The sequence below is a fragment of the Balaenoptera acutorostrata genome, chromosome 19 (genome assembly GCF_949987535.1).
Source record: "Balaenoptera acutorostrata chromosome 19, mBalAcu1.1, whole genome shotgun sequence".
Lineage (NCBI taxonomy): Eukaryota > Metazoa > Chordata > Mammalia > Artiodactyla > Balaenopteridae > Balaenoptera > Balaenoptera acutorostrata.
In genome coordinates, this window is record NC_080082.1 from 50,203,516 (window position 1) to 50,228,636 (window position 25,121).

The window sequence follows — 25,121 nt, forward strand, 5'->3', positions numbered from 1 at the left end:
ATGGCTGAGAATTTTCCAGAACTGATGAAAAACATGAATCCACAGTTCCAAGAAGCAAGTATATCCTAAACAAGATAAATAAAAATAAATTCATGCCTAAATACATCAAAACGAAATTGCAAACCATTGAAGACAACCAGATCTACTATTTATCTCTGCATCCTCCAGAGTATAGCATGGACTAGGTGCCCCACAAATTCTTATTGAATAAAATGGGTGGGCATACCAGCTCGAGATCACAGACGATTTAAAGGCAAGGAGGTAGAAACAACTATAGAGGAGAAAAGCATTTCTTCTTAACTACCTGCAACACAGAACTAGGATTGGTAGAAAGTGACGTTGAAAATGACAGTGCGGTGGGGGGCAGAGGCTAGGTGGGGAAACTTGAGCTCCTGGCAGAACAGGCAGAACACAACAGGCTGCTCAACAGTAGCTAGGGAAGGTTCTTAACTGAAGTTCCCAGACGGTCCTTCTGTGGGTGACCACCCACTTCCTGCTGAGAGTGAACGGGGCTTTAATATTAGCTCAGAGAACAGCTGCTGGGGTCAGAGTCCTCTCATTGGTTCTGACTGGGTCACCTGATGATCCGTAAGGCAATCACTGGGCTTAGAAAATAAGACACTCTGGTTGGTCAGTTCCGAGGGCTATCCCTATTCGTGGAGCCCCAGGTAGAGTGGGCTACATACAAAGCACAAAGCATATCTGAAGCAGGAGACTAGGCACCGATGCTTCCCAAGAGAAGACTGCAGGTCACCAGGAAAAGGGTGAATGAACTCTGGATGACAGAAAAACTGAGCTCATGAGTAATTCTGATGGTTCCGGAAGAGAATACATAAGAAGAACTTAGAAAAGGGATTGGCATGTGGAAACAGCTCATAACTGCTGTCTGTCCGTTGTTGTCATTTCAACTATTCAGTGGCTTCGTATCACCCATAGGATAAAGTACAAACGCCATAAGATGACCTTCGTGATATATCTTTGCCCATCTCGCCAGCCTCAATTCCTACCTCTCCCTGCCTTGACAGTTATTCTCCAGCGACAATTTTAAGAAAATCCCTCCGCACACTGTGTTCCTGCGGTCCCCTATGTCTTGATGCCCTGCACAGCTACTTAGCCTTTAATATTGGGACTCAGTGACCACTTAACATGCAGAAGACACTCCCACCACCACCACCAAGTTATTATCTCCAGCACAGACTCGTCCCCTGAGCTCCCAATACACAACCAATCTTCTGGTAGATTGGTTCTTCTCAAACGAGGCGGTACCGCCCCCTGGTGGGAGTTTTGGGAATTTACGCAAACGTTTTTGGTTACCGCGTAGACGGAGGGCGCTACAGACATTTAAGAGGCCAGCGTCAAGGCATGCTGCTGGATACTGCGTCCGCGTCCTGCACAACTTGAAAACATCGTTAAAGGCATTCATATGGGTAAAAAGATAAGTTTATAATTATCTGAGATTAATATAAATACGCATGCATGAAAAATTTTGGTATGGTTTAAAATATACGAACTTCTTTTCTGAAATGAAACTATACAGTAAATAGAGTGACAATTATAATTTATTTGTTCGGAACCGTACCAAGCATTGTTAACCATATCAGAAAATTATAATTCCAACCATAATGCCATCTATGAGATATAATGTAAAAAATTAATGATATATAACACACATAAAGAAATGTGCCCATATCACAAGTATTCAGTGTGATAAATTTTCAGAAAATGACAACACCTGTGTAACTAGCACCCAGGTCAAGAAGCAACACTATCAGTCTCGTAAAAACCCTCCTTGTGTCCCTTTCCAATCACTGTCTCCCTCTCCCCCAAAGGTAACCACTCTTGCCACAAATCAGTTTTGACTGTTTTTAACTTTAAAGAGATGAAATCATACAGTATGTTCTCTTTTGGGTCTGTTTTAATTCAACACTGTGTTTGTGAGATTCATCCATGTTGTTGCTCTAGATAGTCTTCATTTCCCCTATGATCTCCTTTCTTAACCCAACTTGAGCCAATCTGATTTGATCTGTCTGAAATTTGGAATAAAGGCACTGCATTTCAGAGTCAGGCAAGGGTGTGGTGCCCTAGAACTGGGGCAGTCAATTCCTGGACAAGCAATAATTATGGACAAAGAAGGAAGCTAGGTATCTACAAGGAGAGAATGGAGGAAATCTGCTGAGGGATGTAGACAAAAGATGATGTGACCGGACTTCCCTGGTGGCGCAGTGGTTAAGAATCTGCCTGCCAATGCAGGGGACACGGATTCGAGCCCTGGTCTGGGAAGATCCCACATGCCGCGGAGCGACTAAGCCTGTGAGCCACAACTACTGAGCCTGCGCGTCTGGAGCCTGTGCTCCACAACAAGAGAGGCCGCGACGGTGAGAGGCCCACGCACCGCGATGAAGAGTGGCCCCCACTCTCCGCAACTGGAGGAAGCCCCCGCACAGAAACGAAGACCCAACACAGCCAAAAATAAATATAAATAAATAAATAAATTTATTTTTTTAAAAAAAGATGATGTGACCAATGAAAGATAAAAAGAACTGGATAGATTTGCACAACCCATGAGACCCAGTTGTACTTCTGATTCTTTTCTTCTATGATATTGTCATGCACCTTTACAGTGCACTTTTTAAAATCAACTTTTATTTTGATGTGATATCAGGCCTACAGAAAAGTTCTAAGAAGGATACAAAGCATTTCAATACAGTTCACCCTCATTCCCCAAATGTCAACATTTTACCTTCGTTTTATCCTTTTCTATCTCTCTGTATAAACACACATTATTTTTCTCAGTTGTTTGAGAGTAAATTGAAGACACAATAACCTTTTACCCTAAACGATTAAGTGCACATTTCCTAAGAACTAGGCATTCTCTTACCCAACCATAGTGTAATAGAATTAACATTGACACAATATTGTTATCTAATCTACAGTTCTTACTCAGTTTTGTCAATTGTCCCCATAATACCCTTTATAGAAAATACGTGTTGCCCTCAGTTGCCATGTCTCTTTAGTCTCCTTTAAGCTGGAACAATTCAGTCTTCTTTTGTGTTGTATGACCCTGACATATATGAAGATTACAGGACAGCTATTTTGTAGAATATCCTTCAATTTCAATATGTCTCCCTCATGGTTAGATTCAGGTTATGCACTTTAGTCAGGAATATCATTGACATACAGTTGTATCCTCAATATTTCATATCAGCAGGCCCATGATGTCAATTTCTTACGTGCCTGGTAATGTTAACTTTGATCATTTGGTAAAGTGGCATCTGTCAGATTTCCTCCGTTGTGAAATTACTATTTTTCCCTTAGTAAGTAATAAAGTAAATGCCTTTTAGCTCTACTAATTTGAGTGAGTTTCTTCCCCTTGTAAACTGTTCATTTCTGTATCAGTTTACTAAGGACCCCATTCAAACTGGCTTAAGGGCGAGGGTAATTTATGGTTGCAACTAACTAACTGAAGACACCATTCAGATTTACCTAAGGGAAAAGGGGAATGTATAGTCCAGGAGTGGCTCTGACTTTGGGTATAGCTGGATCCAGGGGCTTAGCATAATTAGGAACTTGTCTTATTCAATGATATCTATATAAATTAAGAGGGACTCGATTCTGGGCAGACAGAAGCAATAGATATGTTACATTGATTCAAACAGTAGCAAAGAGGAAGTAAAAAGTGCGTGAAGAGACCCAACCACAGCCTGGGGGTTCCTTTGGTGAGCCTTACCCAAGTGGTTTATGTGGTTCTGAGCAACCCAGGACCTGGATTATCCACATATTTTGTTCCCTGGCCATAATGATTGGTTCAGGGATGGACGTAAGACCCAAGCTGGGCTGACGAAAGACAGCCCCAAGACCTTCCAGAGCTATTGACAAAAGATGTACTCTGGCTCCTGAGCTTGTGGAATGCCAGCCTAGAACTGCAAGTGGTCACCTTTGTCTCCCAAATGAAGGGTCTACCTGAGAATGAAGTCAACACAGAGAACAGCAAAGCCAAGAGATACAGATAGGCCCCTCGTAGCTTTGTTTCAACAAATTCACATTTTCTCCTTAGCCAAAGTGGAAACAGAACGTTGTAGGTTTCTCCTCCTCCGTCTCCTTCTCCTTCTCCCCTTCCTTCTTCTTCTTCCTCCTCCTCCTTTCTTCTTCTTCTTCTTCTTCTTCTTCTTCTTCTTCTTCTTCTTCTTCTTCTTCTTCTTCTTCTTCTTCTTCTTCTTCTTCTTCTTCTTCTTCTTCTTCTTCTTCTTCTTCTTCTTCTTCTTCTTCTTCTTCTTCTTCCTCTTCCCCCTCCTCCTCCTCCTCCTCCTCTTCTTCTTCTTCTTCTTCTCTCTCTTTTTTTGGGGTGGGTGGGTGGGTGTGGGCCACGCGGCTTGGCTTGTGGGATCTTAGTTCTCTGACCAGGGATTGAACCTGCGCCCTCAGCAGTGAAAGCGTGGAGTCCTAACCACTGGGCCGCCAGGGAATACCCTGTAGTCTTCTTCTTTGAACAGGAAAAATACACAATTAGAAAAATTCTATTCTTAGGAATGGAATCTTTTTTTAATTAAAGGGAAATCAATTGGATGCCAATGTATTTGTGTATTCAAGTGCTGTGGTATAAAAACTTATTTTAGCCTATGTTGATAAAAAAATAATATGTGGGCAAGCATTTGTGGGTTTTTAAAAAATATTTATTTATTTATTTGGCTGTGCCAGGTCTTAGTAGCGGCACGCGGGATCTTCGTTGTGGCATGCAAACTCTTAGTTGTGGCCTGTGGGATCTAGTTCCCTGACCAGGGATCGAACCCAGGCCCCCTGCATTGGGAGCACAGAGTCTTAGCCACTGGACCACCAGGGAAGTCCCTGGAAAAGCATTTGAACTAAACAGTTTTGACAATATGATTAATAAAATAGAACTGGGGGCCTAAAGAAAGATTATTCCTAACTATACTCTGTTCTCCATGGAAATAGACAGCTTCTCAGTTATCTTTTCCTGATTTTCAATACAAAAAAATAAGAGACTAATAAGAACCTGCTGTATAAAAAAATAAAAAATAAATAAAACTTAAAAATTAAAAAAAGTAAGAATTCTCTTGCTGGGCTGCTTTATTATAGTGCCTTTTTAAAAATAAATTTATCTATTTTATTATTTATTTATTATTTTTGGCTGTGTTGGGTCTTTGTTGCTGCACGTGCACTTTCTCTAGTTGCGGCGAACGGGGCTACTCTTCGTTGCGGTGTGTGGGCTTCTCACTGCGGTGGATTCTCTCGTTGTGGAGCACAGGCTCTAGGTGCGTGGGCTTCAGTAGTTGTGGCTCACGGGCTCTAGAGCGCAGGCTCAGTAGTTGTGGCGCACGGGCTTAGTTGCTCCGCGGCATGTGGGATCATCCTGGACCAGGGCTTGAACCCATGTCTCCTGCATTGGGGGGCGGATTCTCAACCACTGCACCACCAGGGAAGCCCCTATGGTGACTGTTTTTTTTTTTTTAATTTATTTATTTATTTTTGGCTGTGTTGGGTCTTCGTTTCTGTGCAAGGGCTTTCTCTAGTTGTGGCAAGCGGGGGCCGCTCTTCATCGCGGTGCGCGGACCTCTCACTATCGCAGCCTCTCTTGTTGCGGAGCACAGGCTCCAGACGCGCAGGCTCAGTAGCTGTGGCTCACGGGCCTAGTTGCTCCGCGGCATGTGGGATCTTCCCAGACCACGGCTCGAACCCGTGTCCCCTGCATTGGCAGGCAGATTCTCAACCACTGCGCCACCAGGGAGGCCCGGTGCCTGTTTTTAAAGTCACTTTTGTTGAGGTATAATTTATGTACCATAAAATGCATCCATCTTAAGTGTAGAGTTCAGTGAGTTCTGACAAATCTATACATTCATATAACTACCACCACAATCATCATATAGAACATTTCTATCACCCCCTCAAAAATTTCCTCATACTCTTTTTTAGTCAGTTCCTTCCCATGGCCCCAGGCAACCACTAATCTGGCTCTGTCACTGTAGATTAGCTTTGCCTGTTCTAGAATTTCTATAAGCGAAATCACATAGCATGTATTATTTTGTGTCCAGCTTGTTTCAATAAAGGCTGTTTATTTTCTATAGAGTCTATTTATGTTTACATGTGTGTCATAGTTTATACATCGTGTTGTAGATAATTATGGAAAAGCATAAACCAAGCTATTTCAGATGTAGTTGAACGCAAAATGAACTGAGTTTTTAACATGTCTTTTCCCACTTCTGAAATGTTTACTTTAAAAAGCATAAAAACCCTCAGACTAGCTTTTCATTATTGAGATGTCTTTTACAATTCACTGTGTCCCTATGGAGAACTCTAAATCCAATCCCAGGAGGAGGTTTGTTTATACTTTGACACCGGGTTGAACCATCTTCTGTCACTTACATACACCCTTCCACTTCCCTTTCTGAAAAAGTCCAGTCCCTTTGTGTCCAATGGAGATCACTTAACAAGCTCAGCCTAGGCTGGAATAAAAAGGACAACTGGGATATTATGTCTTGCAGGTGTAGGAAAAGGCTGTCTCACACCAGCTGTCCCCTCATCTCAAAGGGTAGAACATCAGGTTCCATAGGGTCCAAATCTCCTGCCACCTGATCATAGATTCCTCTTGCATCCTCATACCTGTCTTCAGGCCAGTAGAGGTCACAGGAGCCCTGACAAGCAAAAGTGGAGTTAGAACCATAGAGAGATGCTCTGTGGGTCATCACTGAAGCTCTGGGGGATACACCCTCCTGCTCTACTTCATAGAAAAACATGTTTTAGTTTCTAATTATGGTGGAAATTCCAACATAAACAAAGAGGAGAGTGATTATTATGTACCCCCGTAAGCCCATCACTTAGTTTCAACAATATCAACCTTTGGTCAGTCTTTATTTATCTATATCTCTAGCTTCTTATCCCCCACCCTCCCAACTGGATTATTTTTAAGCAAGTCCAAGATATCTTGTGATTTACTCTCAAAAAAGTAATTTAAATGTCAGACGTGTGAAACTTTTAGTTAGCCCACGATATCAGCTATGGGAATTGTGGAATGTGAGTCTTGATTCTGTCAATCTTGTGAATGTCCAAAACATTCCCTCATCAAAATAGAAGAGTTAAAAGACCATGTAGGGTGGTCGCTACTGGGGATGAGCTTTCCCTAGATTTGGGAGAAAATGGTTGTTTTTGATCAGCAAACTTTAGAGCAGACTTGCCCACGGGCCAAATATGGCCCACTGCATTTTTTTATTGCCTAAGAAGAGTTTTACATTTTTTAGTTGCTGGGAAAATATCAAAAAAAGAATGATACTTGTGACATGTGAAAATTATATTAATTTCAAATTTCAGTGCCCAAAAATAAAGTTTTATTGGAACTTAGCCACAATTGTTTGTTTATCTATTGCCTATGGCTGTTTTTATGGCAGAGTGAGTAGTTTCTAGAAAGACACTATATCCTGCAAAGCCCAGAATATTTACGATCTGGCCCTTTTCAGAAAGTGTGCAGACTGCGTCTGTGCTTTAGAGGGCACGTGTGGTTCAGCACCATGGACAGCATTATGCACTTTATTTCCACCTTTGTGGGGAGAACAGTTCCCCATCTGGACAAAGTTACAGAGGGAAATCTTTGGCCCACTGTAGCCAGAGCATTAGTCAAGGCCACACAGAAAGTAGGGGTTCTGCCCCACCTCCCTTACTGTGAGGCAGTAGGTGGGGCTTAGTTGGTGGCCAAGGTCCCTGTCTGCTGCTTTTGCCTGCCCAGCCACAATCTTTACTTCCCTCTGTGCTCTCCATCCCTCTTCCACTCTCAGCCCAGTGGATTGAGTGGGGCTGGCCCCTACTCCCTGATGCCATGGGTGGGCACTGATTCAGACTTGTCCAATTAGCATATTCTACTCCCCACTTCAGTGGTTCAGCAATGAGTATCAGCCAAACTAAACCAATAAGTGTCTGCGTTGGGGCTTTGGAGCTATTGAAAAAGAGGCACTCCCTTTATTTGAAGGTTTCTAATCTAATAGGATACAAACCTGAATTTGCTAGGGACACCTTTAGAGAGGAAATTCTGGGTGGGCCTGAAGACATTTCTATCCCTTGACTTTTCCATTGAGTGGGCCAAAAAATTATTTCTCTGTATCTCTCTGCTTAACCAGTATAGTGGAGATGGCTAATTATCCAACCAACTACATACCTTCCTTCTTCCACAGTAACAGAATTGTAGTAGGGGATATAGCTGCCAAATAGGCTGCATTTCTCAGACTCCTTTGCAGTTCGGTGTGACCATGTCCATATTCTCACCAGTGGGATAAGAGCAGAATGCACCGTTTCTGGGCCTGTACCGTAAGTCAGGGTTGTGCCTCTACCATGCTCTCTTTTTCCCTTTCCCACCGGTTGAAACCCCCGGGGAACTGTCCCATCCATGTAAACTTGGTCAACTTACTAGAGGATAGCAGAAGAACACAACAGAAAGAACTTGGGCTCCAGAATAACCACATGCAGCAGGGCCACTCACCTCTGACTGCTATGTGAGAAAGAAATAGACTGTCTTGTTTAGGCCACTGGATTATGGCTAAGGCCTCTTTGCTACAGCAGCTAGCTTACCCTAATTAATAAAAGCAGTAGGAGGTGGGTTTCCAGCACTAGCCAAGAAATATTTCTGCTGATACAAATCTCCTCACCATCGGTACTTCATCGTAGAGGGGTCCCCAGGCCCCAGACGGGGCGTACAGTCTTTCCACCTCATCATACACGTGCCCAGGAAAAGTCATATTCTCCTCCTCAAGACCTGTGAGACCTGGAAGGGAGAGGTGATCAGGGCACCAGGTCCAGATGTCAGGGGTACCTATGGGGAGGGGGTTTCCACTGTGCTCACCACTCACCTCGGGGATAAGACACCTCCTCCAGCGTGGGGGGCAGCTGGGGACTGAAGTCCCTCATGGAGTGGTAATATGGCTCTACATCTGTTGTGCTAACCTGTCAATGCCCCCCCCGCAAAAAACAACAGATAAAGTCTTTTCCATACTTTGACTCCATCATTCCTGGAAAGGGCAATGATTAACGTGAAGCTGACAGTGGAATTTTAGTCACTGTCAATTCCCTGTCGGGGGTGGGGTGTCAGGACCACCCTCACTCACCATGGAGCTTCGGGTGTCACGGTCTCCAGTCCACTGGCTCTCCTCGTATTCATTCCTGACTCGGTCTTCCTCCGACCTTCCAGGATGGAGGCATGGGGGCAGCTGGGTGTTGACCCTCTGACAGCTGTCTCCCTCAATCCTCCTCCCCAGAGTCTTCCTTACAGAAAAATATCCCCACTTACCCTGCCTCTGTCTTCTCTGAGATGCCTGAGGGAAGTAGGAAAAAAGGGGTCAGAAACATGCTCCTCGAGCCCACTTGGCCCTGGGATGCCTTCATATGCAGCCAACCCAGGGCTCCCATCACCCTTGGGCCTCCGTCCCGGCAGGGGAAAGGTCCCTCCTCACCCTCAGCAAGACGCTTCAGTCTCCGCTGCCAGAGGAATCCCCCGACACAGGAGGCGTTAGAAAGCAGCAGAAGACCCCCAACAGCAAACAGCACCGGCAGCAGGGGCAGCTTTGAGGGTCCTGTGGGGACAATTGGTTTTAGACTTCAACTGGGGTTCTCTGAAAAAGCCTGTCCCTGACCAAGCAAAGTCCTCCTCCTAGGTCAGGAAATCAGATGGGCAGGGGTTTCCATGTCCACTCCTTTTGCCACCCCAGGGAAGGTGGCTCCTTTCTCAAATCAGGCCATTAGCACTGGGTCCTACCTTTGCCCAAGCCCTTTGTATGGACTCAAGCAGGAACTTCAGCTCTTTAGCTGGGCATTCAAGACCTTCTGTGATCTGGCCTCTTCCCATGTCTCCACTCTTGCTCACAGACTATTGACCCTCCAGCCACACAAAACTAACCACTGGCTGTTTCCAGAATCACTGAGACAAACCCACACTTCTAAGCTTTCGAATAGTCAAGTGTCTGTCTTTAAATGTCCTTTCATCTCAAGCAAACTTCTACTCTCCCTTCAAACTCCATCTCAAATGACTTCCTCTTTGCACAAACTTCCATCCCAGACAATATCAGAGTCCTCTGCTATATCCCTGAGGACAGGACTAAGTCTCTCTCAGTAGACATCTGCTTAGCGCTCATTTCCCCAACTTCTGCTAACAGGACCCATTTTCCTTTGACGGTGGTTACTCCCTGCTCTCAGCCTGGATGGCTCCCCAGGACTCTGTGGAGGACACATGGCCTGACATTGCCAATAAGAGCACCCATTCCTCTTCCCACGGCAATCAGTTCAGAGACTGGCATTTGACCTAAGGTGGATTTTTGCAAGAACATCTAGGACACTCTTCTGCTAGCTGCTAAGAAGTGAAATAAAAGCTGAAGGTGTGGGAGGACTTCTTTGCCTTCTTAAGAGAAGAACCTGAGAAGGAAGTCATCAGAGTGGAAGGCAAAGTTGAGAGAGAGAGTGAGAAACTGATCCTTGGTGAAAATTTTGAGCACCTGAATCCAGGCACACTAAGAGGTTTCAATTTCATGAGCCAAGCCATTCTTTTTATTGTCAACAACAGCTGAATTTCTGTCACTTGCAACCTTCTCAGACTCTAAAGGGGATTATTTGCAAAATGATCATAATTGTCTCCCTATATGCATACCCTTGAGATTTTCCCTTCCACACTGTCTCTGAATTGAGCCATGTCACTTGCTTCAGCCAATGAGACAGCATCAGAAGCTTGAAAAGTGCCTGTAAATTGGAACTTGCCCTCTCCTGCTGCTCTTGGGATTCCAGTGACTACCTCCATGCGAACAAGCCAAGGAGGCACATGCGGCCCACTTACCTCCATTGTCCCAACCAAGAGCCAGATTGTCAGACGTGTGAGGAGGGGCCCCCCTAGACCAACCAGTCCCAGCAGAGCTGCTACATGACTATAGCCCAGACCAGAACTGTTCAGCCACTCATAGAATCACAAGAAATAATGTTTGTTGCTGTAAGTGCGCGTATTTGGGATGGTTTGTTACGCAGCAAAAGCCAACTGACACAGGCTCTGCACAGGGCATGGAATCAGCTAGTTTTTCGTTTTGCTTTGTTTTTCAGAATTAAACTGAATTAGGAAGAGAGAAAATTTATCACATCCAGGTAAGGGGAAGAGCTAAGGATATGAGTGAGGGCCTACAGGGCAGAGCTAAGTCTTAAAGGGCTGTGGCCACAAGGAAGAGGAGGTGGGGTTAGAGACCAGAAAGTTTTTTCCAGGAAAGAGAGGGTGTTTGGGGATTGAGGACTTGCCTGCAGGCTGCTCTGTAGGCAGCTGGTAGTCAGGTTCTCCAGAAGGTTGGTCTAGACCTGGGAGGTGGATATAGAGAATGCAAATTAACACCATTAATCTGAGATAAGCCTTAAATATTTCTCAGCCTCCTATTAAGCTTTGCAGCCCATTTTGAGACTCATGGGAACTAATTTATGACTTCTTAGGAATATTTCAAAGAGAACTGGAAATTGCTGATGATAATGACAATACTATTAATAGCCATTCTAACACTAATGCTAATAATAATAATGCTAATAATAAAAAAATAATAAATTATTGATGAGTGCTTTATGGTGTGGAAGGTCCTTTTAACCTGAATTGTCAATTTTAGGGATTAATCAAAAAAGATGCTGGGTTCTCAGAATGCCTTAATAGAGGTATAAGTTCTAGAGCAACGGATGTAAGTATAGTACTACTTTATGCTTTAGTGCTTAAAGGGAAAACTGGAATGGAGGTGGGGGAAAGGGGAGGGAAGATTGTAGGGATGGGAAAGAGTCCTTACTTCCATGAGGAAAAAGGCTGCTCTGTCAGGAAGGGAAAGACAGAAAAAGGGAGCTTTCATGGGGCAAAGTAAACAGAAGGTGAGCAGGGGGCATTTCTTTAAATTAGCATCTACATAGCGCTTACTTTGTACAGGGCCCTGTTCTAAGAGTTTTAGATATATTTTATTTAATCCTCACAACTGTCTAAGATAGACCTTATTTTCAGAAACTGAGATACAGAGGCTGGAGATACACCTTATCTTTAGAGCCTGAGGCTCAAAGATCATACTGAGTCTTGAGTGACTTGCCTAAGGTCTCACATCTAGGAAGTTGCAGAGCTGGGACTTGAACCCAGGTTTGTCTGAACCATGCTCTGTGTGGTTAGCCACGACACTGTAGTGTCTACCAGAGTCAAAATGTTCTCAGTCATATAAGAATTTATCCGTGTCATCAAGTTGCTGAATTTATTGACATAAAGTTGTTTGTAATACTTCCTAATTCCCTTTAATGTCTGTAGGATCCGTGGTAATGTCCCTTTTCATTCCTGATATTGGTTAAGTGGTGTCTTCTCTCTTTTTTGCCTTGATTAGCTTTATAAACATTACTGATCTTTTCAACAAATCAGCTTTTGGTTTCATTGATTTTTCTTTATTGTTTTTTGATTTTCTAGTTCATCAATTTCTGCTCTTTATTATTTCCTTCCTTCCGTCTACTTAGGATTTGGGTTTAATTTGTCTTTCTTCTTCTAGTTTCTTAAGATGGAAACTTAGACAATTTGAAGACTTTTTAAAAAAAATCTAATATGAGCACTTAATGCTATAAATTTCTTGCTAAGCAGTGCTTTAGCTGCACCCCACAATTTTCATGTTTTCATTTTAATTCAATTCAAATTCTCTTATAATTTCCCTTGTGTGATCAATCACATTCCAACAGTAGAGTCTAGTGGCAAAAACTAGTCTTTGGAGTTCATCTGCCTGAGTTTAAATCTCATCTGTAGTTCCTTCTACCTGTGTGAGCTTTGACAGTTTAACCTCTCTGGGCCTCAGTTTCTCCATCTGCAAAAAGGGAATAATAGTATTGACTTCACTATACCACCCTATAAGTTCTCTGAGGAATTTTGCAACCTGCCCAAGAATGTCCCTTCCCACCTGGAGTGGTGACTGAGATCTGGGACCCTTTGTCAGCTAGTCCGCTGTCGCCCAGGGCATTGCTGGCCAGCAACCAGAGCCTGTACCGTGTAGAAGGCTGCAGCCCAGTCAGTGTGAAGGTGGTGGCCTGGGGTGGTAGGACATTCATGTAGAGGAACCCTGGAGTCCCCAGAGCCTCATACCTGCATGAAAGGGAGAGCAGTCATTCAGGGAGGTGCCCCCGTCCTATTGGCTACCACCCCTTCCTGCCATGACAGGGACCCACCTGATTTGGAAACTTTGTGGCAAGCCCCCATCAAAGCCAGGCTTCCACTCCAGCCCCACCGAGTATGGGGTCATGCTCACGACCTTCAATCCCAATGGCGGATCAGGGCGGCCTTTGAGGTAAAGGATGGGGGACATAGTCAGAGGATACAGAAGGATTCTGAAAGATTCCTTCCAGATTCCTTAAGCATGATTTTAAATATACAGTCGATTCTCATTATTCATGGTGGTCATGTTCTCTAGAGTCACTGCGAACCCTCAACGAGCAAATACCAAACCATTGCTTCTAGGGGAAATGCAGGCTTAGATTCCCATGAGCCTCTAGTCACATTTTCATCAACCAATTAACACATGATCTTGTATTATGCATGTTTCTGCTTAAAGACATCTTAGTCAATATGTCTTGTTGATTCATTAACATTGAACTCACAGCCAGTGGTGCTGTAACTCACACCTGAACGAAGCTTATCCAACACAAGTATTTTCTCCAAAAGGCACACCACAGACTTCTTGAGCTTAGGAACACCAGACGGCACTTTAGTGCTGTGCTTGGGGGCCATTTTATTTAGCAAAATCACTAACAAAAAGCACGAAGCTGCAAAACATGAGAGCTGTAAGAAAGCAGAGTGTCGCCTTGCTCCACCTCAGTGGAGAATGTACTCATTGGGTGACTCAAATGTTTCACCCGCTCTGTACAGTCGCCTGACTGTCTGAGAGAGCAGCATGAGTATTGATTTGAGGGTTATGAATACATTTTAGCCAGCAGGCAAATTTGCAAATACAGACTCCACAAGTAAGGAGGATTGACTGTATAATATATGTTTCTTGTGGTGGATTTTTGTGCCTGTCTCATATCCATTCCCCTCATTTCTTCTGGTTGCAGAACCCTGAATATCCACTGGAGAACCACTCGCCCACAGCCTCAGGCCACGTGCTTCTGATGGAAGTGACTCCACTCCTTGTAGGATGGACGTGTGACTAGGCCTCGCCAACAGGAGCAACAATCAAATCAGGTTGTCTTCCCCTCACCACCTGATTGGATCAGGGATGGGCTGGGAGCCAAGTGGAACCGATGGATCTTAATTCTCATACTTTCACACCACTGTTAGGAAGCCTTACTTTATTGTAAAGCTTCTCATAGTGGTTGTTAGATGTCTAACAGACATCTCACAATAAAGCCAACACAGAAAAGCGGTCCTGAGAGATGGGGAGTTCCTGATGACAGCTGAACCTAGATCCAGTGACTCCTGAAAATCTACTTTTCAGTTACTTGGGCCAATAAGAAACCCCCTCCATTTTTTCCTTTGTTGTGGGTTTCCCTAAAAATCCAGTCTCCATTGGGATTTTCGGGGCACGCAAAAACTCCATCCTCATTCATAAACACTTCTCAGGTCTCAGCAACACTGCCATTCTGAGAGCAACCAGAGACTTGGGGATTGACCTAGGGGAGCACCCTCCCAACACCCTCACAGCCCCCTCCCACCATACTGATGCTGACGAGTTGAATATCGGTGTGGTCCGAGCCGAGGGGGTTGGTGGCTGTGCACGTGAAGAGGGCATAATCCTGGGCTGCAGACACGTTGGCAATGGTCAGGAGGCTGCTGTGGACACCACTCTGGTGGTATGTGTGCTCTGTGTACCTGGAGAGGAGGTGTGGCAGGGACTCAGGGAGGGTGATTGGGGCTGGGGGATCAAAGTTAGGGCTGGACTGCTACCTGGCTGGGCCTGGGCTCACCTGGGATCCTGGAGATCCAGAGGGACCCCGTTTTTGGTCCAAGTGAAGACGATATTGGGGACACCTCGGGCACGACAGTGGAGGGTGGCAGAACTAGTGCTGTCTCCAGCTGCAGCCACTTTAGTTAGAGGAGAGGGATGCTCCACGTGGGGGGCAACTAGAGGGGTTGGAGGTCAACATGAGGTGTATGGAAGGACACGATATGTGGATTTAGTGGCAGGCATTGAAGTTAGGGCTTTGGTTGTTACTCACATCTGACAACAAGACGGACCAGCCCTCTGGCTGGAGGTGCCACCCCATTGTCCACAATGCACTGGTAAGCACCAGCCTGGGTCAACTTGGCGTGGTGAATCCGAAGACGCCCTGTGGACCCCTTTGATATCTTCTCCATGTCATCCAGGCTCTGGTCCTCCTCCTCTTCTCCCTGGAGGCACAAGACTCAGGAGATGGTCCCCAAGTCTGGCCCCTGCTCCATTATCCTCCAAACTGGGTTCCCTCTGTAGCCTCATTCTCCCAGCCACAATCACCCTTCCTAGCAAAGAAAAAATTCCCCCTGTCATCCACCCATACACCCATCCATCCATTTATCCAACCATTCATGCATGGATCCATCCATTCATCCACCAACCCAGCCAACCACTCACCCAACCATTTATTCAACCATTCATGCTTGGAACCATCTACCCACCCATCCATCCATGTATTTAACCATACTATCCATCGATTCATTCATTTATCCATACATCCATCAACCTCCCATTCCATCCATTCATCCATTCACCCATTCATTCATCCAACCATCTGTCTTCCTTCTACCTGTCCATTCACCCTTCCATCTCTCAACCCATCCACCCCATCTATTTCCTCATAGACACACACACCAATAAATACATGCATCTGTTCATCAATGCATCTAGCTACCTATTTATCCATCTCTCCATCTCTCCATTGACCTGTGCACTCACCCATTCATCCATCCATCCGTTTACCCATTATCCTTCCACAGACATCTTTTCCACTGATGGTGTGTCTACCCATCCATCTACTCTCTAGTCTAATCTACTCATTTCTCTCATTCAATCACCTAACTGCCCATTTATTGATCCATTTATCCAGTCATTCACTTGTTCATTTGTCCATCTGTTCTTCCATCCACTCATTCATCCATCCACCTGTTCATCCACCCATCTACCTATCCATCCATATATCCACCCACCTGCCCACCCACTCACCTGGTTATCTATTCACTCATCCACCCATCCATCTGCCATTCAACAGTTAGTTCTTGGAGCATGCCCAGACAAGTACATAGTTATAGAGGGTCATGTAGATGTGACCCCTCCTCCCAAGGAACTCACAGTCAAGAAATCACATCCCCCCAGCCCCCTCCTTTTACCAAAGGTTGGATCCTCACCAGCCTCTCCCAGTTGAACATCTCAGGAAGGATGGGATTGGCGTCAACAGTGCAGACTATGTCCACAGAGCCCCCAATATTCACTTCAGTGGGGTCTTGGAGAGCTCGGATGATGGGAGCATCTAGGGAAGGGAGGAGCTTGGGGAAGGCACTTGGGCCCAGACAGGCCATGGTGGAAGAGGGCCCCAGGTGGGAGAGGCGTCTTAGAGGTGCCCGAGAAAGTTATGGGTGTGATAAAGTCTGCCTTTGGAGTAAAGTTCTCAAGGTTAATGAGGTTGTCCCCACCCTCTACTATACCACTGTAGTGACAAGAGTAGGTGCGGTGGACCTCCAGAATTGTGTGGCAGTGGGGCTTCCACAATGGGCTTGGCTTGCTGATGGGAGTAGGTGGGCAGAGATTCTACATAGGGTCTCTCTAGGGGGCAGGTTTCCCAAAGTGGACGTGGCTCCGTCACAGTGGGGGCTGCCAGAGTGGGAGGCTTCCAGGATGGGTGAAAATCCCCGGGTGGGTGGAGCTTCCACAACGAGGAGACTCCACAGTGGGCAAGATTCCCTGGATGGGTGTGGTTTCCATGGTGGGCGGGGCTTCCAATGCTCCCTATTTGCCTAGGGTGACGAGGGGGCTCACAGTGTACATCCAGCCTCACGAGAGCTTCAGCGGTGCCCTCTGAGTTCTGGCAGTGCAGCTGGTAGAGGCCATCGTCAGCGCGGGTCACGTTCCATAGCTGCAGAGCTCCACCAGACAGGATACGATGCCGGGGGCCGCCAGCTGGGGGAAGTAAAGGTTGAGGGGCCTGCCAGACCCTCCCGTCCTGGAGTCCCGGAGACCTGCTCTCCTCTTCATGTCCCTTCCCTGTACCTGGGCTGAGGCGGTAGCCGCGGAAGGTCCAGTTGAAGGCCTCCGGGGCAGGGTTGGCAGACACGGACACGGGCAGCAGTGCCTCGCCCTGCTCCACCGCGGTCACCACAAGCACCTGCTCACCCAGGAACTCTGGAGGGTCTGCGGAGGAGGCGCCGCTGGGAGTCAAGATTGTTAAGGTTCGGATCCGGGGAGGATTTGAGATCAGGTGCAGGCATGAAGTGTTAAAGTCGAGATCATGACTCGATTTTAAGGTTGTGGACAAGGTAGCAATTAAGTTCAGAGCTGAGATGGGGGTTAGGTTCAGGAGAAGCCAGAGTCAGCTTTAAGGATGGAAAGAGGGTTCGGGATGGGGGTGATGGTCAGGGGTAAGGATAGAGGACAAAAGGCAGGATGGGGGTTGGGCAGGATAGGAGCTGGTGCAGGGTCGGGTGTGAGGATAAAGGTCAGGAAAGTTTCAAGGTTTAGGATGGAAGTCAAAGACAGTATCAAGATGAAGACCCACGTAGTATAGGGTCAGGAGGGAATCAAGAGGGACGCCAGGCCTGCACACATACACAGCACGTTGAGGCGGTAGAACGCGCTCACGGTTTCCCGTAGCTCGGTGCTGTGGGCACGGCAGGTCACGCGGTGGCCGTGGTCGCGGGATGACATTCTCAGAAGGACGCTCCTAGCGGCGGCGGAGCCTTTGAATGGAGCACTCCGGGGCGTGGCGGCCACACCCTCCAGCCTGTGGACCGGGCAGGGAGTAGGACCAGAGCCAGAGTCTGGGTACTGGGCAGGGTACTGGACAGAACAGCAAGTAGGGCGGGGGCGGGATTCTAACTGTAAAGGAGCGTGACCAGAACCAGGGAGCGACGGGGCCACTCGCACTCTCACCTCTCCCCCTCCTTGTCCCACGACAAGTTGACCGGAGGGTTGCTGCTAACGCTGACGCACGTCAAGTTTAAGGCATCCCCCGGGCGCAGCGCCGACGCATTGGCCAGGATCGTCACATTAGTTGGGGGGACTTCGAGAACCGGTGGGAGGAGCGAGGCCCAGAGGTGAGGAGGAGGCCCGGCCTGCTTCCGCCCGGCAGTGACCCAGGCCCCGCCCAGCCCCGAGCGCGCCGGGGCTCTGCGGCACCCACCCCTCCCCCAGCCGTCCCCCATCCCCAAGCCGCCAGCCACGGTTCCGGCTCAGTTCCCCGCCGCGGCCAAGCCCTCCCCCGCAGCCCGGCCGTGCGCCTCCTCACACTGCACCACAAGCTGCGTGGACGCGCTGAGCTGGCCGGCTTTGCACGTGAACTTGGCCTGGTTGTCCGACGGACCGGTGATCAGTACCAGCTCTCGGGAGAAGGTGCTCCCGGACTTCTCCAGACTTCCCAGCTGCACCCGCCGTGGCTCCTGGGGCGGCCGCGGTTCGGTCACTGTGCGCGAGTCCTGAGGGCCGAGACTGACTGGGGGACCGCGGGTAGCCCTGCCATTCCCCGCGAGACGCCCCACTGGGTTGGCTGCCAGCCCAGATAAAGCTTTTGTGTGATGAGGAAAAGGCGCCCCCTTCCGGGGGCACCAGCTAGGGTAGAGGAATGGGGACCGGAACTGAGCACATCCTACCGGAATCTCTCCCGCCGACTGGGCCGCCGGAGCCCCGAGATTTTGCTGTCTGATTCCACCTCCAGTCCCACGCCTCACCACCCCCGCCCCCCGCCTCCTCTGCTCTCTGGAGGCATGCAGTTGTTGGTGCCCTCGGCCGACCCTCAGCCCCACTCCTCAAAATTCATTCCAGCTATGTTTACCAGACACCCTACGCCAGGAAACTCCCTTGGAATTCCCAAACCTTTCCCAGAATTCCTTCACTTTTGCCTATCCTTAGTTCTTTTTCTTAAACTCCCCACCTTCCTCAAAGATTTCCTTTGATCTTTCCCTTAATTCCATTGGCTGGTCGCAAATTTCTGAATCCTTCCTCAATATTCTCTTATTAACCTAATCTTTTACTAGAATCCTTTGTATTGCCCCAATTCGTGGCATTTCTCCAAAATTCCATCCAATTAAATGGAATTCGATTTCGTTCCTATAATGCCTAGTCTTTCCCCAGAATTTCCACTGGATTCCTAATTTCCCAAGAGTCTCCCAGAATTCTGCCAGAATTTTTAAATTTTAATGGAATTTCATTTTCTTACCCCCAAGTCCCAAGAATTCAATTTAATATTAATGGATTTTTCAAATGTGCTGGAGGATTACTAGTCTTTCCCCCCAAATTTCTAGGCTTTGCCCACCATTGTCTTTGTTTCTGGAATTCTTAGTCTTTCCCTAAAATTCCTGCCATTTCACCTGAACTCCAAGATTTCACCAGTATTTCCTTTAATTTTAATGAAATTAATTGCCTTTTCTCTAGAATTCCCAATCTGGATCCAGAATTCTTTCTTTTATTCTAGAATTCTCACTGTTTTCCCAGAACTTCCTCACTTTTCCTAAGGTCCCATTTAATTCTCATGGCGTTTGTCTTTTCCAATTCCCTGCCGAAACTCAAAATCTCCAGTATTTTTCAAGAAATTCAGGTTTCCCAAGATTTCCCAAGAGGAGGAGAGAAGGGGCTTCATCTTTCCCCCACATTCCCGGCCACCCCACAACCCTTGCTTGGCACCAACCTTGTACCAGGTGAGGGAAGGGTCTGGATTGCCTCCAATGGCCAAACATACCAGCCTCACCCGGGTCCCAGCCCGGAGACGCTGCCCCTCTGGGGGGCCCTCAATCCATAGCTTCTGGGCAGGATCTGTGGGGAGAGCCAGGAAGAGTGGCTTTTCTCTCCCGGCTGGGGCCTGAGGGTGGGCGTCTCTAAGGCACGGGGCACCCCCGGGTGAGGGTGGAGCCTCACATTTCACATTCAGGGTGAGTGACTTCTTGAAGGTCTCCTTGGTGAAGGCCTCACTAAAGGCCTCACACGTGAGGGTCAGACCATTGTCCTCCCGTCGCGCCAGGAATGTCAGGTTAGACATGGAGATGTGGCCACCATGCAGGCCCTGGCAGGGAGCGAGCTTCAGACTGGGGGAGTAGGGCACCCCCATCCATGGTACCAGTGACCTGGGTCCACCTCAGACCCCAGCAGGGACACAGAATCATCTCCACCCTCTCCTCTGTTAGACCCTGGAGGCCCTGGGCCCCAGTCCATGCTTGCTCCCCGGGCACCAAGGCATCCAAGCTGCCAGACCCCCTCCTCTCCCAGATCCAGGAGTTGTGCCCTCAGCTCCCTCCTCTCTCAGACCCAGGAGCCCGGCCCCTGCCTCACATCCATGACCGTCTCCTCTGTGGGCAGCAGCTGCCGCCAGCCCAGCCACCATCGCAGTAGGACCCTCGGGCGACTGGACTTGGTGATGCAGGAGAGTGTCACGTTCTTGTTCTCAGACTGGGATGCAGATCCCAGGATGGTAATGGCACTGGGGGGAACTGCAGGGATGATGGACAGAGGAGAGACATAAGCTGGGCCGCACGGCTCACAGATGAGCCCAGACAGAGAGGAGACTGGGGACAGATGATGAGGTCTTTGGCATCAGGCAGGCATGATTTGGGGACACAAACAGATGGTTCTCTGGGGCACAGACTGACAGATGGGCAGCTGGCACCAGGACTCACAGGTGACCTGCAGCGTGACCCCGCGTTCCTGGATCCCTGTAGATACGCTGTTGTAGGCCTCGCAGCTGAGCCTCGCCCCATGGTCTTCCGGCCGCACGATCATCACTAACGTGCTGCGGGCCACTGCCTGAGCGTGCTCTGTGCCCCAGGCTGTGGACACTGGCTGGCCGTTCTGGAGACAGGAACAGGCCTGGGCCAGCTCAGGGCCGGCTCCTGGCCCTCGCCCTTCCCCGCGTCTCCAGACCTGCCTCTGCCCTCACCTTCAGCCACTGCAGTGTGGCTAGCGGATTCCCCCCTCGGGCCATGCACAGCAGCTCCAAGTTCTGCCCTGCCCTCGCGTGCCCCTCGTCCAGGCCTGGCCACTCAATGACAGGGGGTCCTGGGGGGACTGGGGAACAGCAGTCACGGGCCTGGGGACCCCATCCATTCTTTCCAGGCCCCACAACCTGTCTCTGAACCCCTATGTTTCCCCCTTGAGAGTCTGAGCCTTCCATAATCCCGGTGCCCCCCGGGCCCCCCAATTCCTGCTCCCTATCCTTAGTGCCAACAGTTGACTCAGTTCCCCACTTACACAGAACATTCATGGTGATCGAAGCCTTGATAGGGGTGTCCAAAGCTGGGCTGGACCCCTCACAGACCAGTAACTGCCCGTTATCCGAGCTCTGGGGTGTCACCCTGGGGTGGGAAGTTGGGGTTCTAAAGTCAGAGTGATCATCTGAAATTTGGGAAGTCAAGGTGAAGAGGTGGGCATGCTGGGTCCCCACACCTGGCCTAAGTCTCTATGATGATTTCCTTTAGGATTTAGAGTTCCATGGAAGAGATTTCGGGGTCAACAGCGAGAACTGGGGTCGCAGAGGCCCACACCTGGCCAAAACCTTTGTACTTGATCCTCTGGAACTGGGATTCCATGAAGAAGTTTTAGAGTGTCAGGGTGAAGAATTGGGTCCCGGATGTTCCTACCTGACCCAAGTTTCCATGCTTGAATCCCTAGGATATGGGGTTTTCATGGAGAAATTTGGGGATCAGTCTGCGGGGAGGGCACTCCAATTTCCATACCTGGCTGTGGCCTCTGTGGTGAAGAGTTTCTCCTGGGATCCCTCATTCACATTAGCAGAGATGTCAGAAATTGTTTGTCCACCTTGGGGTAACAAGAAGGCTGAAGGGGCACCAGCTTTCCCCCAAGGTAGATCCTGGGGAGCACGGCCTGGAATTCCTCAGGGTGGACATACAACCCCTCCCTCCTGGTTCTGGGGAAAAACACTATGTCCATTCCCTCCACACATTCCAGCCTCCCTGAATCCTGGAGTCCTCACTCAGGGCTGAGTCCTGGCCTGGGCCTCTCCCCTCCTCTCTTTTTATCTTGGCTACGCCACCTGGCTTGCAGGGATCTTAGTTCCCTGACCAGAGATCAAACCCGTGCTCCCTGCAGTGGAAGTGCGGAGTCCTAACCACTGGACCACCAGGGAATTCCCTCTCCCCTCCCCTCCTTGCTGGGTTGCATTACCCACCCCCATCACCTCAGCTTCTCGTTGCTGCACCAGAAGGACACCCGTATCTCTATCTGGAGCCTCAGCCTCTCCCCTGAGTCCTGGCCTAGCAGTCCCGTGAACTCCTCGGTACCTTTCCTGGATGTCCCCTCCCATCCACTGGGTCCCACACTGGCCTCAGCATCTCCCCAAGCCTGTTCCTGCATCCCATCTCAGGAGGACCCTGGGCAGGGACACATCCCCTCCCCACTCCAGGGGCTTCACGCTGCCCCCATCAGTTCACCCACACTCACTCAGGAGGAAGGTGATGTCAGGTGCTGGCTTTGCATCCCCAGACACACAGCTGACCAAGTACTCCTGCCCAGCTACCCACGTGACCGTGCTCCCTGCCTCGGGGGTCAGCTGAAGCACCTTGGGGGGCACTGGTGAGAAAGGGTCTGGGATAAGCCAGAAGCACCCAGAAGGATATGAGGATTTGGGCTTTGTGTCTCATTGCTCAGGAAATGAGTTCTGCACCCTGGGTCTAAGGAAAGGGGTGGTGGGGAACTGGGGGCTTGGACTCCTGGACCCTGGAGCTGGCGAGGGTGGAAGTCCAGACTCATGGGTCCTGGAGGTCTCTCACCCGTACCCAGGATGGAGAGGATCACTCTAGGCGACACAAGCTCAGGGCCTGTTTCTGAGCGGCTGACCTGGCACTCATACCCTGCGTCGTCGCTGAGGTCACATGCTTCAATATGCAGGTGGAATTCACCTGCAGGGAGGACCCCAGGTCAGGGCCGCGGTCAGCCTCTGCTGGTGGCTCTGAATCTCAGGCTCTTGTCCCTTACCTTTCGTAGGGTCCCCTTGCAGGCGATACCGCGGGAAACTCGGGATCCTAGGATCGGGGCCTAGGAGCAGCCCGTCTTTGGCCCATTGGACTGTGCTGCCAGGGGCACTGACCCCACACCACAGCTCAGCGGCAGCTCCCTCCACCACCGTCAAGTTTTCAGGCAGAGCCCAGAAGCCTCGGGGGGCTGAGGCAGGGACTGGCACCTGGGCCAGGCCTGGGGACACAGAGGTGTCAGTAGGAGAGGGCAGAGGGTCTGCCTGGAGAATGTGGGTGGAAAACTAGGGCCACCTGGCTCTGGTCACCGGCCAGGATCCCACTCACCTGTCATCAGCAGCCCCATGAGGAGCAGCGGCGTCCTGATGGGAAGCCTCAGAGCCATCCCAGGTCCTCTGCCTGTGGCTCCCACAGTGACCACTGCCCGCCTCCTGCGTCTGCCTCTGTCTTTCTCTGGGTCCCTTTCCACGTCTCCGTCTCTTACTTTTCTCTTTGTTTCTCTTTTTCTTCTTCTCCTTCTCTGTTTTTCTCTCCTCCCAGGAGTCAGTCTCCCCTCCCCCACACTTTCTCTCTCTCTCTTCCTGCCCTAAGTCCCCTCTGATCTCCCTCCTCTATTCTCTCTATCGTGCTCTCCTGGTCTAAAGTTCCCTCTCTCTCTCTCTCTCAGTCTCTATCTCCTTCCCTGAAGTCAGTGTCTATTTTTCTTTCTTCTCCTGTGCCACCCCCACCCCTGGTCTCCTCTCACCACTCACAGCCCCTCAGGGAGGACCCACTGCTGAGTCGCGCAGGCCCCGGGAGCCCAGGAGAGCGAGGATGCGGTCAGTGGCAGAGCTGGGTCCAGTTCTCAGTCGAATCTCGTCCTCACACTGTTACCTCCCCCAGGCACCCTCCCGCATCTCCAGCTTCAGGCCTCTGCCCAACAGGCTCCTTCCGGCACAGCTGGAGCAAGAAATCCCCTGTCAGCGCATGCCAGGCACATTCCTCGGTGCCTCCCCAGCCCCCATGACCCCAAGGGCCGGGCTTGGGCCAGGGGTAAGGAGGAGCAGGTCAGACCCAGGAGGTCCCAGCTCAGCGTGGGGAGCTGAGAGCGGGACCCAGCGTGGGGGTAAGACTCTTCGGCTCTTCCTACCCTGGTACCTGACCTTCAAGTCCCTTCCTTCTTTGAGTAGACATCCCCCTCTCAGTGATGTCAGGGGTCTCTGCTGAGGAGTGTGCAAGAGTGTGTGAGAGGGACTGGGAGAGTGCCGATATCTGTGTGCACACATATGTGTGAAGTGCTTGTGAGTGTGTGAGCATGCTTGTGAGCCTGGGGAAAGTGAGAGTGAGCTGTGATCTGTGGAAGTTTGTGCAGTGTGTGAGTGTGTAGATGTCTAAGGTGTTAAGTGTGCCTGGCAATCTGAGTGGGCAGGAGTGAGAGGTAGGGTCCGAGGTCACAACCACTGAGCCCAGTGTGGGAACACTTTGGCAAGGGCCTTGTGAGTTCTAGTTCACGTAGCTTCCCTCTATCTCTTTCTGTCTCTTCTTGCCTTCTGGGTGTCTCGGTCTCTCTCCCTCCCTCAATCCATCTCAATTTATTTTCCTATCTTTCTCCATCGCTTTGAGACTCTCCCTCTCTGACTCAGTGTCTTTCTCCCCCTCTCTCTCTCCATTAGGTGGTTACATGTCAGCCAGCCTTTACCTCTGTCACTGTCTGTGCCTGTATGTTTCTGTTTTTCACTTTCTGTCTCTGTTCTCATCTCTATCTCTCCCCCACCCCATACTCTGTCTCTCACACACACCAGGAGCTCAATGAATATTTGTTCTCAGTAAGCCTTTGACTGTATGCCTTTCTTTCGTTTCTTCATTTCTGAGTCCTCCTGATTGTCACATCTTTGGATTTTATAACCATATGCTGCTTGGCCTGCCCTCCCCACTCCAGTGTGCGCATACACACCCACAGGGGATAAGCTTCTTCTGCCCGCTTATCTCCTGCAGGAATTGGAACTGCTCGTTTTCTCTCTCTCTCCCCACTATG

General features: G+C 49.1%; 1 protein-coding gene across 4 annotated transcripts; it reads right to left on the reverse strand.

The window, feature by feature from the left end:
- Positions 1-6,053: 6,053 nt before the first annotated feature.
- NPHS1 (NPHS1 adhesion molecule, nephrin) lies at positions 6,054-23,959 on the reverse strand. 4 transcript variants are annotated; one of them, XM_028165036.2, is made up of 29 exons: positions 23,435-23,959; positions 23,112-23,327; positions 22,913-23,035; positions 22,578-22,706; positions 21,854-21,935; positions 21,369-21,472; positions 21,058-21,185; positions 20,798-20,969; positions 20,454-20,611; positions 20,043-20,187; positions 19,867-19,940; positions 18,421-18,607; positions 18,066-18,195; positions 17,744-17,916; positions 17,187-17,327; positions 16,956-17,096; positions 16,328-16,449; positions 15,166-15,337; positions 14,914-15,070; positions 14,667-14,818; positions 13,180-13,291; positions 12,915-13,096; positions 11,263-11,319; positions 9,447-9,566; positions 9,284-9,308; positions 9,102-9,177; positions 8,847-8,940; positions 8,646-8,761; positions 6,054-6,647 (listed from the first exon to the last, which is right to left on the reverse strand). In XM_028165036.2, exons 1-29 carry the CDS (start codon positions 23,490-23,492, stop codon positions 6,516-6,518), a joined length of 3,678 nt encoding a protein of 1,225 aa, XP_028020837.1. In that variant the 5' UTR covers positions 23,493-23,959; the 3' UTR covers positions 6,054-6,515. The 4 variants fall into 4 exon arrangements, with proteins under 4 accessions (XP_028020837.1, XP_007165225.1, XP_028020841.1 ...); XM_007165163.2 differs by having other exon boundaries at positions 19,816-19,940; XM_028165040.2 differs by lacking the exons at positions 22,913-23,035; positions 23,112-23,327 and having other exon boundaries at positions 19,816-19,940.
- Between the last annotated feature and the right edge of the window lie 1,162 nt (positions 23,960-25,121).